At 32.0% G+C, this 15,844-nt stretch overlaps 1 protein-coding gene across 3 annotated transcripts in view; it reads right to left on the reverse strand.

Annotated features, from left to right (window-relative positions):
* The window catches only part of DPP10 (dipeptidyl peptidase like 10), a 1,448,345-nt gene that overhangs the window by 44,008 nt on the left and 1,388,493 nt on the right, over window positions 1–15,844 (reverse strand). For all 3 annotated transcript variants that reach the window (XM_017536067.2, XM_017536066.2, XM_017536068.2), the window contains exons 14-17: window positions 5,187–5,278; window positions 4,667–4,714; window positions 1,510–1,631; window positions 114–161 (exon numbers count right to left, since the gene is read on the reverse strand). In XM_017536067.2, coding sequence (XP_017391556.1) covers window positions 114–161; window positions 1,510–1,631; window positions 4,667–4,714; window positions 5,187–5,278 — 310 coding nt within the window. The remainder of the gene's footprint in view (window positions 1–113; window positions 162–1,509; window positions 1,632–4,666; window positions 4,715–5,186; window positions 5,279–15,844) is intronic.

The raw sequence follows: 15,844 nt of genomic DNA on the forward strand, positions 1-15,844 counted from the left end.
GCTGGGATTTTTTTGAAGAAGGATTTATAGAGTATATGACTCAGAATACATAATATAATGTCTAAGACCAATGCAAACCATAACTATTCTGAATTGTCTTCTTGTGTACTCACTTGCTGGGTTGTCTGTATTATGTAGGCTGACTACTGGGACCCTTGGACCTGGAATTTAAAAATATGTGTATAAACATTTTTAAAGACATCTAAGTAAGTTTACATAATTTTTTTTTTTCCAAATGGAACCACTTTGTGGTTAAAACACAACGAAACAGAAACCAGACCACTAGCTTTCATTCCTATTTATAGATAATTTATTCAGAAGAGTAAGTGTATATAGGAAGGAAACTATTTGCAAAAATTATTGTGAAGATTCTCTTTTCCCTCAAATGTTCTACATGTCTATGTTTTTAGCCAATTATACATGCTTTCTCTTTATCTCTAGTCTCTTATAGAATAGCCACTGATGTCAGAAAGCTGTTTCATGACCCTTTTACCATTTATCCGCTGATACAAGATTAAATTCTATTTGCCACTGAGCCAAAAAAGAAAGCAAGCATGCATATTTGAAATAGTTTATCCATAAGAAAAGTTTAAAAATTGGGTGGTAATTATATATTAATATAAAAATACATTAATCATAATCTACAATTATTTAAAATACACTAGCTAATTTGTTACTGTTAAAAGTTATCTTGAAACTTCACTTCTCTAAGAAATCCCATCTAAAACTAATGTTTTGGGTTTTTTTTTTTCTGGTGTCATTAAACAAGTATTTCTTTTTTGATTGTTTCATTTCATTTATTAAGAGAAAAACAGTTTTAAAAAGTAAGTCTTGGTATATCTCTCATTGCGTCTTTAAAAAGGACAGCTTAACATATCAGCTGCTGTAGCAGCACTCAATTCCTCAGATTAAAAGAGGACACATGAGTTCCATTTAATCTCTGGGAAATACAGTATCATATTAAAGGGAAAATGATTTCTGTGAATACATTATAGAGATACTACGTAACCATGTAAGACTACAGCACATTGTTACAAAATGGGAAAAATAATAATGGTGAATGTAATTGTTTAGAACTGAAGAAAGCTAAAGCGAGAGAATTCAATTTCTTTAGGTCCTAAATTTCCATAGATCCTAAATCTCTTAACAAGCAAGGCATTGTTTTAACAAGAAGACTAGACTATTACTTTTCCTAAAGACTAGGTAAATTAGTTTATGATTGTGGCATGGCTTTGCTGATATAAATATATTTATTCACCTTTTAAAATTACTCATGTTCAAATAGCACTTATTAATTATGTGTTAATGTTTATTGTCTTCTCAAATTTTATTTCTACATGAAATATGTAAGACATTATATCTCAGTAAATCTATATATAATATATATCCTTTTAAAAAATTTACAAATTAAGAATATGAAATCATCTGATGTAATACTGGCTAATGATACCAACAGATACTGATTAAATACAATGAATAAAATATATCAGAATTCATAAATTATCTTACCTTCACAGAATAATAAGAAATGTTGATTCATTGGACTGAAACTAGCATCAAAATATGTACATTGTTCTTTCATGAAATTACATGAAATACATTGGCGATTCAATAATCCTTCGGTAGAAGCACTGGGGAAAGAAAAATGCAGTTATTACAGAAATGGTACTATTCTAGACACTTGAATGTGAGGTATTCATATTTAAATATAATATAAATAGAGGAGTTACACTGGTGCTTGCATAGAGGTTCATTGTAAACTATCACTCACTATATACACAAAAAGTCAACTTCTATTAGTAATGTTAAAATACATTTTTCTTAATCTATTAACATTAAAATTATACATTCTTGTATGTATGTAATATGTATGCTTGTAGGCATGGCTACAAACAAAGAACTGATTTCAATGGAACTCAAAATAACTTATTGTTTTTTGCATTTTTAATAGATATTTCTGTATAAAACCTTAAAGCGAATTTCCCACACAGACTATTCAATATTCAATATTTAATATGTACTAATTGAAAGAAGGAATAAATATTTCCACAAGTCAACAAAAAAATCAAGCTCATGATTTTCTTAAACATTATAAACATTAGAATTTGGTAACAGTGCCAAATTTTCCCCATCATTTACTTGCAGAAAAATTATTGATTAAAAAATGTTGTATCTGTATTACAACACATATAATGGCTAATGACAATACATACTTTGAGATAATGAGGTGGTAAAGAGAAAAGTCATCATCATATTTCTTTTACAGTAATGGTCACAGAATTTGAGAAAGTAATACAAGGTTGAATTTCTTCTATCAAATTTTTTAATAAATAAATCTGAATGCAAAATTATACAGGTCAATGGATGAAAACACTGTTGAAAATACTTTTTAAAAACTTGATCAGACAAAAGGGTCTCAATTTCATTTTGGAATGAAACATGACTTTTGGCTATAATTTTACAAATGAATAATATTCATGTCAATTTTGATGTGCAATATGCTGTAGGCATGGGGATTGGAACAGGGATGTTGAGGCAGATACAAGAAACAGTTCACAGAATCACAATTCCATATTTGAAACACTGTGAGATGATTACAATCTAAATTTTCTTCTAATAGTCAAAACAATTAATATATACTAAGCACGAATCATATTAGTTTTACTCATCATAACTTATAGAATATTCACACTCAATTTTTTTCATTTTATAAAATTTAGGTTAAATCTATATAACACAAAATTTGTCATTCTAAGCATTTCTAAGTGCACAATTCAGTTTCACTAATCACATTCATAATATTGTAAAATTTTCACCACAGGAAGGCTTAGAAATTACCCCAGTTGCACGCAGCTTTCAGTAACATACTAAGATTTAAAACCTTTTTCTCTCTACTCTTCCATAAAGCTTTTGGATCCAAGTTCCCTCAAGATTTATGTGGTATTTTTTCATTATTTAGATTATGAGGTTGCTGAAATAAGGAGATACAATTTTTGAGACAAAGAAAGTAACAATGACTACCATAGCAGTTCTGATCCTGCAGGGGTGCCTAGTGCCATATATTAAGTCAACCAATGATCATTTTTATAGCCTGGGCAAGACACTGATTGCATTTCTGGGTCAAACACTAACATTATCTTACAGTCAAGCCAAGTGGCATTTGATGAGCTATTTAAGGGAAAATTTAGTGGTACTACATTTTCTTTATAACACAGTTGACTACACTATTACATGTCAGAGATATATTAACTGTTCTGCCTCAGTTACTAGAGCAATAAGACAGGTGTGCAAATCTAAGAAGTCATTATGATTCAAATCACATTTTAGACCAACAATGGGGAGAAAGATTGAGGCTGTTCCATCTTTCTGAACTTGACCAAGTCTAATCTTCCGATGCTGTCATTTTTCTTTGAGTTTTATAAAGTGAGAGTTTTATAAGATATAACATATGTCCACCTCTCTAAGCCATAGTTTATTGTTACTGATATCAATCATAATGTGTATTTCAAGAAAGATAAGCTTCAGGTCACTAAAAGAAAAAATGACCAGTACTTTGATCAAGACCCCTAATGCAAAATGCAAATCACTAACTCTGGAGCCTTGCTTCCTGGCAGTCATTAGAATTAAGAACATGGGTTCCAGGAGGTCCAAGAGAATAAACTAAGAATATAAAAATGATGTATTAAGAAAGGCGATTAAAACAACAAGCTTGTTTCTGATGAAAGCAAATTGTGTATAAATAAAAGTGTGTGGGATGATGTAGAGGAAGTCGGGGTACTTTAAACATGCATTTTTACTCTCAAAGGAAAATGAATACTACTTGGAAAGAATTAGTGGTGACACTTCTTCAAACATGATCAATTTCCCCTGAGAATATGTCATGGGAGCTTTGACACTTTAAAAATGGATCTGTGAAATGGAAATTAGAACATGTGTATAAAATCAAGAATTAATAGGTTGCTTGCCAGCCAAAAAAAAAAAAAGTCATTCTTGTGAGATCCTGTTGAAAGCTTTCTGAGTTGAGGAGACATTTTAATACTAAATAGGTATGAACTTAAGTCCTTTTTTGAATATAGTTTTGCATTTGGGAAAAATGAGCACATGTAATTATTTTCTCATGTATTGCTTTATTTTAGTAAGCAATGAGCATTCATTATTTAAATAAGGATGCCACCTCTTTCAACAATCTCATTGGGTTTTATGAAAGACAGGACAAAGGGGAAAAGCTTCCTGTTTGATACACTAGACTAACTGTTCACAACATTATATTGTACAGGAATAAATTTCACCTGTGCCACATTAATGCACTGAAAACTCAAAATGAGACTTAGCAGAAGATGAAAGGGAACACAAGGGAAAATATGTAAATGTCTCTGATGTGGAGAGTTGAGACAAGTCAGCCACAAAAAAGATATTAAGAAATTGCAAATGCAGGTGAAGAAAAGAATAAGGAGAGAACAGAGTAGCAAGGGAGCAAGCAGGCTCCACTGTCTCCAGTCCTGCCAAGGGAGAGACTAGTGCAAGAGTGTGAAGCTTTGTCATGCGAAGTTCACTCTCCCTAGCCATGCTGAAAAAGACATGTTGAATTTTTCCTTCCCTTCCTTATGCTACATAGATAGCCATTGAGAAGCTAATCTGTGTAAGGACATCGTTGCACACTGCTTACCTGTACAGCTGCCTTCCTCTGGGAGAAGACTCAGTGCTCAGAAAGTAACTGTCCAGGAAAGAATATAATACAAGCATTAGACACAGATCTATTTTTTGTGATATGTAAATTTTGTCACATTGTCACATTTGAATCTTGAATTCACATTGAATCTTCACTTGAATTTTCACATTAAATCTTCACTTGAATTTTCTAAACTGTCAAAATATAGATAGGAGTTGTTTTGCTAAACACAGGGCTTTGATACTCTGGAAACACAATTTTCCCCTGATAAAATCATTCTTTTTCATAATCTCTTTCAATCTTGTGTGTGTGTGTGTGTGTGTGTGTGTGTGTGTGTGTGCATGCCTCTGTGTAATATGTCTCTGTGTGAAGTGTGGAAGAGGCCTTTAAAGAAAGGTTATTCTTTCCATGGCTGGCTTGTTTTGACTAGGACTATGGGGAGCGAAACATAATTCCAGGAAAGATGGCATTTGACAATCCTGACTTGTAGCCTGACTAGAGAACTGAAAACACTCACATTTTTTGAGTAGTTTCATCATATGCTAAGATCTTTATCACTTCCCAGTTTCCTGATGTCAGATGCCGCACGGTAATTTGCTCACTTTTACTCTGCAAAGAAATAGAAAATATTGTTTTTCCTTTTATTTAAACAGCATCTTTCTGGTAAACACGAATGTACCAACTGCTCATGACACTTTGAATTCTTTAATTCTCAGTTAACATTCAGTTTTCTGTTCTACAGCTCAAGGATGGACATGCATTCCTATAAACACACACCAAGGCAGGTAGATTAGTGCCTTTATTTCGACTACAGAAAAATCATTCGGAAAACTCCTCCAGGTGAGGGTGATCCAAGTGTACCATCTTGATGGCAACATTTGATACCAAGTTGGGACTTTGATCACACTCATCTAAATGACTGGCAGCTGTACAGCTAGCTTTAAAAAAGAAAACATTTTAGAACAAACTACTCCAATAAATATTCAGCTTAGTTTTCATTTTAACCCTTGTAATACGACATTGTTATAAGATTTGCCATTTCAATACAATACTTTTTTTCCAAGATGAATTCATGTTGATGCTTACAGACACAGTTATCACTGTTATATGGCATTTTATTGTAAGAAGATAGCATATTTTTTCTGTTCTGACACTTGTTATTTCTAAATTTTTGTTCTTAAAAACAAATTGACCACAAAATTTCTTATTAATGTCTCCTGATGTGTATGGCAGAGGGTTTTCTAAGACAAATACCTAGGAATGGGATTGCTTGCTAAAAGGATATACATGTCTTCTACTTAACTAGGAACAAATTATTTTCCAAAGCTGCACCAATTTCTCATCTATTAAGAGTTCTTGTTGCTCCATCTCTTTCCTACTGCCTCACCAACAGTTATTTTCATCAGATGACTTGATTTTTGTCAAACTAATGCATATGAAACAGTATCTCATCTATTTCCCACATATTTAGAAAATAAGCAAACATGTAGAAAGTTGAAAGAATAGTACCATGAATATCCATACAGTCTTTACCTAGATGCACATTTTGAGTATTTCTGCTTGGTCCATTTTGATCGCTGACATTTGAGAGTAATTTGCAGACATCAGGTTATTTCAACACTGAATGATTAACAATCATTCAGTCTTCACACTCAAGATTAACAATATTTTACCATACAAGTATTATAAATCACACTGATGAAGATTATATTAAATACATAGTCGGGCGCGGTGGCTCATGCCTATAATCCAAGCACTTTGGAAGCTAAGGCGGGCAGATCACCTGAGGTGGGGAAATCAAGACCAGCCTGACCAACATGGTGAAACCCCATTTTTAAAAAGAAAAAAAAGAAATACATAGTCTATGCTAAAATTTATACAACCATCCCAAATAATTGTGTGTATGTGTGTGTATATATATGTAATTTTATGTATTACACGTATTTAAAATAAACACAGGACCCAATCAAGGTTTACATATGGCATTGAGTTGTCATCTCTTTAGTCTCTTTTAAAGTAAAACCACCATCCTATCTTTGTTTTATACAATATTAACCATTTTTAAGATTCTTGATCTACTGGTCCTATATAGAACGTTGACTATTTTGATTTTATGAAGTTGTTTTCTTATGATTTAATATAAGTAAACAATTTTACAAGAATATTATATGGAATATAATGGATACCTCTTCTGCATTGTATCAGGAGGCACAACACTACAGGTCTTCCCACTCATAGCAATGCTGTTCACATGAGAACTGCAAGACTTATTGATCATAAAAGTAATTTTCACCTTGTAATTACAAATGGGATAATACTTGCACATTACAAGAACATCTTTTTCCTGGTGAACTTTTCAATCAGCAGTTTTGGCATCTGTTCATGACCATTCCCTGAATGAATTATTATTTTGAAGTGATATCTAATTCTAATATAACTTCTATATCTATTATGTAGCATTCTTCTGTGAAATAATTTCTCCTGCTTTTCTTCCTTATGTATACCCATTCTCTTTCTCTCTCTCCTTCTCATATTACTATGGACTCAAGTATATTATGTAATGCAACATTTTACATTTTGTTACTCTTATCTTTATGGTGTTGAAAGAACATCAACAATTGGACAGAAGGAACTCCTTCAAGTCAACTCCTCTATTCTTCAGACACTACATTAGGCTTTGAGCACTTCCTTGATTTCTGTAAAGTAAGACGTTCCAATATCTTTTTGCTTTCTCTGTCACATAGGTGTGATTGATCATTTAACCAAGGAGCCTCAGTTCTTTCCACTGGATTATGATATTTAGATATCAAGATCTGGGGTTAGGTATACTCATTGCAATTCTAATCTTCTTAGTTCCAGGAATTTTTTTTAAATGAAGGCATACAAATCTCTACAGATAGACGAAGCAGATAGATGGATGGACAGATGAAGAGAGAGATTTCCATATACTCCCTGTTTCTCTGTTCATGTGTATATTTATTTCTGTGTGCTTGTATTAATATACCCAATTACATGTACATCAGTTTTATTTATATTTAGGTAGACTTGCTTATCTTAGTATTTCAATTCAGGCCTTAATATCTTCACTCATTTTATTTAAGTTTCCTTAAAAATATGTACATGATTCAACAAATACATTGTATAGATATGTATGTATGTATATATGCTGAGAGAGGTCCTGGTCTCATACTTATGCCCACTCTTACTTATCATATTAAAAACTTAATAATTTTCTAATTGTTCCTTTTCTTTTAAAAATTATAGTAAAATCATCTTAATTTCATAATTAAATATAAATATAATCCTAAATATGCCAATACATGTAAATTCAAGCCTTTCCCCATCTTTTTTATTCCTGCATAATTCTCTGTTGTGTGAATGTACCATAATTTATTCAACTAGCCTCCAACGACCTACATCTCAAACAATGCTGCAGTGATTAATTCTATGTATATGTTTGTTGCTTGTTTGCTCAACGTGCAAGGATACATCTGTGGGACACATTCCTCCATAGGTGCAGTATCATCTTGCGCATCCACCAACAATATATACAAGTGCCTTCTCCCCCAGAGATATGTTACAGAGTGCGTTGTTCAGTGTGAATTTTGACATCCTGGTAAGTGATATAAGTGACACTAAGATGTATCGATCAAAGCTCCCTTCTGAAATAAAAGAATTATTTGACCTGTGGCTTGGAATGTGCTTGGTCAGTCTTCTATCCTTATCTGTCACTCTTCTTTAGGAATCACTTGGTGCTACAGACAGAATGCTTCCATTCTCTTTGCAAACTCATATGTTGTAGAACTAATGTGATAGTATTTGGAGGTGGGGTTTGGGGGAAGTAATTAGATAATAAGAGTGAATAACACTCATGAGATGAGTTCCCTTGAAAAAAAAGAGACAGATGATCTGTCTCTCTCTGCCATGTGAGGATACAGCAAGGAGGCCACCATCTGCAAACAGGAAGTGAGTCCTCACCAGAAACAAATCAGCGGGCGCCTCGATGTTGGAATTCTCAGCCTCCAGTATTTTGAGGAATCGATGTCTGTTGTTTAAGCCACCAAGTCTATAGTATCTGTTACAGCAGCCCACACTAAGACACCTGAACTAAAGAAAACTGCCTCACCCAAGAGCACACTCTGCAAAGACAGCCCCCATTTAAAGCCAGACTGATCAATATTGGCAGACAGAAACCCAGCCCTCTTGCTCTGACTTAGGACTGCTCTGAAGGGCCATGCCATCCGAGGCCTGAACTCTCTGTGGATCAGCTGAGGCATTCATTCAGAGGGCACCACAGCTCAAATTACTCTGTCCAATCTTGCTTCTGTCCCCTTCCTTCCAAAGTTATTGATCTCCTCTGGCCTGTGGGATAATCTTCATTTCACCATTTGCTTTCTGTGGAATTCAATTTATGAAGTTATCTTGCTGTAGTTTCATTTTGTTTTTATCTTAGAAATGGAAAATATGTATTTTTTATAATTTTATAACTGCAAATGGTTATTTGATGATATTTAATTCATACTGGAGTAGTGTTTTAAAGAATTCCTCTGCTTCATAATTGTATATCTGACGGAGGATTTTCATCATGTATTGAACAGTTTTATTCCTACTTTTCATTTTGCTCATACTGCAAATTTGTATATCTATTGCCTGCCTATATTTTGTTCTTTAGAAGTATCTTGGATTTTCCAAAATATACATACAGAAGTGTGATGAAGGATTAGGTGTCTCATAGCTTTCTATTACTAATACCCTAAAGATTAACACTCTATTGAGGAGCCTAAGATGGCACTATTTGGAGTGAATAGACACTCTGATATCTAATAAGCTTTTTTTGCAGGGTCTTTAATTTCTATCACTACTTTCCACCTTTTCTTTTGCCACAAATATTTCAAGAGACAACTCTCCCTATCATTTTTTTTTTTTTTGTCTCTCTTTTAGGTGGTATTTTTAAAAACTGTTATCTCTGGTTTTGTGCATACTCAAGCTACTTCATTCTGATTCCTTATCTCAATGCTAATTTTAAAGGGAATATTACTAATACTCCATTATCAATTATGCTGTATTAATGAAACTTTTGGCAAGTGCATTTATCAGCTTAAAGAAGTTCCCTTTATTCCTACATTTTTAAGTTTTCAAACACTCATTTTGTTGAATCTGCTTGGATCTTACGCCTGCATCTATTAAGGTGATGATAATTTTCTTATGAAGATTTAAACACAGTTAATTATCTTATGTATTTTTGAAATTGTAAGGAAATTTAGAAATCCTATGTGTAAAATATAAGTTAATTTTTATATGCATTAAATAAGTCAACTTGTCAATATTTGGTTAAGTATTTTAAACTTTCTTGTATGGTCCTTGCTCATATCATCTTAATTTGGTTTTGGTTGCAAGACGATATTTGTGTCATAAATTCTATTAAAGATATACCATCTTTTTTCATTTTCAGAATAATATAAAATTGGAAGTACATGTTCCTAGACTATTTGGTAAGATTCACTTTTAAAAACCACCTTTCCCTGATGCAAAAAATTTCAAAACACTGATTCTATTTTCTTAGCACTATGGATGATTTTGATTGTTTCTTAAATCTGATTTTATTTTTTTCCTAGAATGCATCCATTTCTCCTAAATTTCAAGTTTATCAACAAAAAGTTATTCATAATATTATTTTAATATTTTAAAAATCTGTAGTTTTGTCCCTTTCCATTATTTATAACTAGGGCAGCTCAAAAGTATAATTAACCTTGATAGTTATTACAGATTTAATTACTTTTTCCAAATAACTTATTGTCTGTTTTATTACACAGTTTTATTTCATGTTTGCTTACTAGCTGAATAAGTTCTACTCTTTCACTTCTAATTTTTCTTTTACATTTGAATTTATTCTTTTTCTGAATTCTGACATTATATTATATACATAATTTCATGTATGAATATAAAATTATTGCATATATTTAAAAGTACTTTTTATATGTATTGCATATTTTGGTATATGTAGTATTTTCATTTAGTTCTAAGTATTTATTGATTTCTCTATGAATAAAAATTATATTTTATTTCCAAATGTACGACCTTTTAAATGTTAACCTTTGTGCAATTCAATTGCATTGTCTTCAGACAGTGTAATCTGTCAACTTGCAATGCATTTTTGGTAAAAATAAATTCAGAATTAGGTTCTTATGGGAAAGTTTTATTACAACATCTATTTTCCCATACAACTGAAAGTGTAAACTAAAAGGGCATTCTATACTTTACTACACATGCAAACTAACAGAATCTTTCTTTGAAAAATTTTCTGTCTTATTGGTATGTATTTGCATTTCAATATCTCCCTAAGTAGTCTATTTTATGTTCTTAGTGGAAACTCTCTAGATGTCTAGCTGTTTAAAGTCAATAGCAAGCCTGTGACTCCTTTATATCACCTCTTTTGTATACTATCTGATGTACTTCTGTGACTTACAAGTATTTGTTGACTAAAGGTATAAGTACAAAGACACCCTATTGGTGAGATATGAGACCTGCACAACCCAAAGGCTGGCAGAGAGTTATAAAGTCAGACATTTTACGGTCAAGTTCCCACAGAAAATAACTCAGTGGATAGCTCCTCTTACTCATTTCCAGGTCTTGCTTTGAATGAGAAAAGGACGGGATAATAAAATTTCAAGGTTTCAGTGCATCTTTGATGTGAATTTCAAGATTAAAAAAAATCTCAAAACATTAAAAAAAAAAGTGAAGAAACTTCGTTCAATATTTGAAAGTATCTGGAGACACTTTTGGTCCACAGATTTCTAGGTTAATTATTTTCTCTGTTTTTCAGGGTATTTTGGGGTGTGTGTATGGGTGTGCATGTGTGTATGTGTTTTAAGGACAAATGAGATGCACATTAAACTGTCATGAGTAAAAACTCAATGCTTTGAAAAATGTTTGAACACAGTATAAAAAAAAAAAAAACTATACACTATTTACTTCAATGATACATTTAGTTCAAAACATTACACTTTCAAGTTTAGTACCAAAATATTTCTTGCTGGAATAACAACCCTACATCCTTTTGATTTTATTTTAAACAGCTGTAATTGCCTGGTTTGCTTTTTATCTACCAGGGAAAATGTGGAATGGGGAATAAGTTGAACTTGCATTTTGCATATAATAGCAAAGATTTACTTTCCAATAATCTATATAAGAATCTCACAGCAGTGAACACATTAATTTTGACCTGGTTAATAATCTTAATACCAATCAGAATATGGTAGATGACTGAACAAAAGTTAAAAAATGAATATCAAGGGATTTGAGCATATTTCACAAGGGGGTGTTTGTACTTCAATTAGGTTTTCAAGCACCTTCAGCAGAAATACATTCATAGGAAAGGCCACTTACAAAGCAGGAGAGAACAGCAATTTTTACTCTACAGTAATATTTCTTTCTTTCTGTGCATCCATATTCTCTGCAATATTAACTTGATAGAATAGAAATGCTGAATATAAATATAAAACTGTAGTAGACTTTTGATAAATGCAATATGACAATGTATTTTAAATTGAACTAATATTTCAACTTTAATTGTAGACTAAAAAGCAACACAACTCATGAGTTCATTCATTCTTAAAAGAGGGCTAGAAATTTGGAATAGAATTTTTATTTGTAATATTAGACATCAGAGAAGTCACCTTGAATTCATGGAGATTTTCTTGTTCAAGGAAGTTAAATATTAGTTTAATAGTTCTATTTCCAAATTGGAAACACATTGGTATCCATACAAGTTTAACGGTGCATGTGCTTTTTACCTAATTACACATTATTCATTCAGATTTCTTATATTAATTTTTAACTTTTATAGTTTTTAAATAAGGGAAATGTTGTACTGCTTAAAAATAGCATGCTTTCATTTGCCATCTATTTATCACATGAGATGAGTTAATTGTTTTCAGACAATGTCTTAATCACTTACAGCAGTGAAATTTAATGCAAAAATTTTATTGGGTTGATTAGGTGATAGAATTGTGGATTGGGGGCATGCTATTTTCCACAGTATTTGTAATGAATAATGCCAGTTAAAATTGTTCCAAGTGAAATCATCAGTTCTCATGGGCAAAATCTCATGTTGCTGATAGAGAAAGTGAATGGATTCACCAACATATAATTTTTCATTTAACACAATTTTAGAAGATGACAGGGCAATTCCTTACACCCATGAATCTGAACGACTGAACATAATTAAAACTCTGCTTACTCCACATTTGAGAGAAAAAGGTACTATACCTTTGATAAAAACCTTTATCTTAGCTACAGCCTGAATTGCATGATGTATAATGTTACAGTTCCTGAGATGAGAATTCAGAAGTTACAAGTCTACGTAACAAATATTTATCAAGGAGGGAAGGGGTGAATATCTAAAGTGATCAAAAGTTTAATGGTCTGGGGTAAGAAGTCTCGTATCCCTGTATGACTCAGGAAGTACATAAACTGATAATAATATGTATACTAAACACTCTGTCCAGAAGAACAAATACTTTGGCTATATAGATTACCAGGAAAGCCAGTTTTATTTAATATTGTCTTTAATGGAATATCGAAAGTGGTAAAAACACTCACAAATTTTGCTTTCACATATTCACACTGAAAGTGATCTGGAAATATATATATGGGCTTAGAAATCTTTTACTTTCGATCCAGCTATTCCAGTTTTGTTAATCAATACTAAAGAAAGAATCCACAATATAAATAAGCTTTACATACAGTGACATCTATTATTACAACAAATTGCCACTAAACACACAACAAAAAATAATGGTTATCGATGCACATCCAGTCAACTCAGTATTAATCTTCTAAAGAATTATTTTTCAAAATTATTTAGTATTGTGGGAAAAGTAAGCATTTAAAATTTAAATTTGATATATCAGGATGCAATAGTGTAGTTTACATAAAGTTACGATAATGTTTAAATGAAGGCTGGAGGAAAACACATGCATTCTTTTCTCTTTTTATTTTTATCTTCTGGAATCACTTTAACAAGGACAGCTTTTGTAAATGAGAAAAAAAAAAAAAAAAACCCACTAAAATATATGTAATGACGGCCATCACTCTCCGTAATGAAAATAGCCTGAAAGCAATAATTTTCTAGCTTGGTCTCTAATTAATGGTTTTTATCTACTTACTGATAATATGAGAGAGTAAAATGTTTGCAAAAATTTAGTAATTTCATTTAGTAAGATATTTCAAACAAATGGATATATTCTGAGTGAACCAGTAAGCTCTCAAACATGGGCACCAGGTAATGCAAAGGTGATCTGGCTGACTGTTGGCTGCCAAGGCCCCAGGCCTGTCATTTCTCCCTTTTCAGGCACGACAATTTTAAGTAGAATTATGTAGCATGGCAAGGGAAGAAAAGGGGGTAAAAAGTCATCAATGCTGGCATGCATTGCTGTTTAGGCTGTAAATTACTATACTATTTTTTTGAGTCCCAATTTGACATTACATATCACAACTTAAACAAATATATACATATGGCTGTACTCTGCCTAAGTATCTTTTAATATCTAGAAATATAATTTTGTGGGAAGAATTTTAAATAGAAAAAAGTGTTTAAAAGGGTTTTTAACTTTGAATTCTTTCTAATATCAAAATATAGAAATGACTTTAATGATTAATAAACTTGGCTCATTTAAATACAGTACCAGCTAGGTGTGGTGGCTCATGCCTCTCTTCCCAGCACTTTGGGAGGCTGAGGCAGGTGGATCACCTGAAGTCAGAAGTTCAAGACCAGCTTGGCCAACACGGTGAAACCCTGCCTGTACTAAAAATACAAAAATTAGCTGGGCATGGTGGCGGGCACCTGCAATCCCAGCTACTTGGGAGGCTGAGGTAGGAGAATAACTTGAACCGGGAGGTGGGGGCTGCAGTGAGCTAAGATTGTGTCACTGCACTCCAGCCTGGGTAACAAAGTGAGACTGTCTCAAAAAACAATATATAAATAAATAAATATAGTACAGTAAGTGTACTTGATGTAATGGTGAGCAGCTATTAAAATCACAGGGAAGAAAAATATAAAATATTAGAAATACAATTAAATCTTGTGAGAAAATGCTCATTATTTATACCTTTCATGTCACAAATCTTTATTATGATATAATTGCAATCTTTAGGGGAAAACTATATTTCTTATGTAAATAAGAATTGGAAATATACACAATAATGGTTTAAAAGAATGAGAATATGAGGTGATGATATTGTGGGTGATTTTATAGAATCATTTATTCAGTTTATCCAGTTTAAATTTTTCATTATTTTATAGTGTATATATGTCAATTAAGCAGTCATAATTCACAAATAGCTTTTTTGTTAGCTATTTTTAAATTGAGACAATGTGATTCAAACTGTTTCATAAAATAATGTATGTGTTTGTGTTTGTTTAAAGCTAAGTATAAATTGTATTTACCTAGCACTGACTTCTGACTCATTAGCAAAGTAGATAAATTTTAATCAATTGTCAACATATTCATAAATAATCATGCAGTCATGTTCATTTCTCAATGAGGAAAACCACAAATTACCTGAACAGCAACCAGAATAGAAAAAAAAAAAGTTTTCTACTTCAATGAAGGCTTTGTTATAGTCTCCATACAGAAGAGGAACAAAGTAAATACAATGTAGAACTTTAGGAAGTTTTTCATTTCAGAAATACAGGAATTAGCCTGAATGTTAGGCTGGTTTGATTGGGAAATGGGAGGTATTTCTTCCCTAGGCTTTAAAAAAAAAAAAAAACTCTTGGTTTGGGTGTATAAATATCTTAATTCCTATATGTCAACATCATACTTTTAAAAAGATATTATTTCTATCTTTTTAGAAATAATATCTTTAGAAATAATATTTCTATCCATTTTGAACAACGGATACAAAAATATAGTTAGATAGAATGCGTAAGATCTAGTATTTGATATCACAACAGGGCACCTACAGTCAAGGACAGATTGTCTTCTTTTGGGAATTGTATCTACAAAGATGTATTGCACATCTCTTTCTATCCTTCACTATCTCTTATAAATATCTATAATTTATATGTAATCTTCTTTACCACTTAGATTTTCACAAAGCTTCTTGAATATAAAATACTGAAATTTAAAAATTCAATGAAATGCCATAATCAGTTATAAGATTTGGAAAGTG

This window comes from Cebus imitator, unplaced genomic scaffold, assembly GCF_001604975.1.
Source record: "Cebus imitator isolate Cc_AM_T3 unplaced genomic scaffold, Cebus_imitator-1.0 Scaffold95, whole genome shotgun sequence".
Taxonomy (NCBI): Eukaryota; Metazoa; Chordata; class Mammalia; order Primates; family Cebidae; genus Cebus; species Cebus imitator.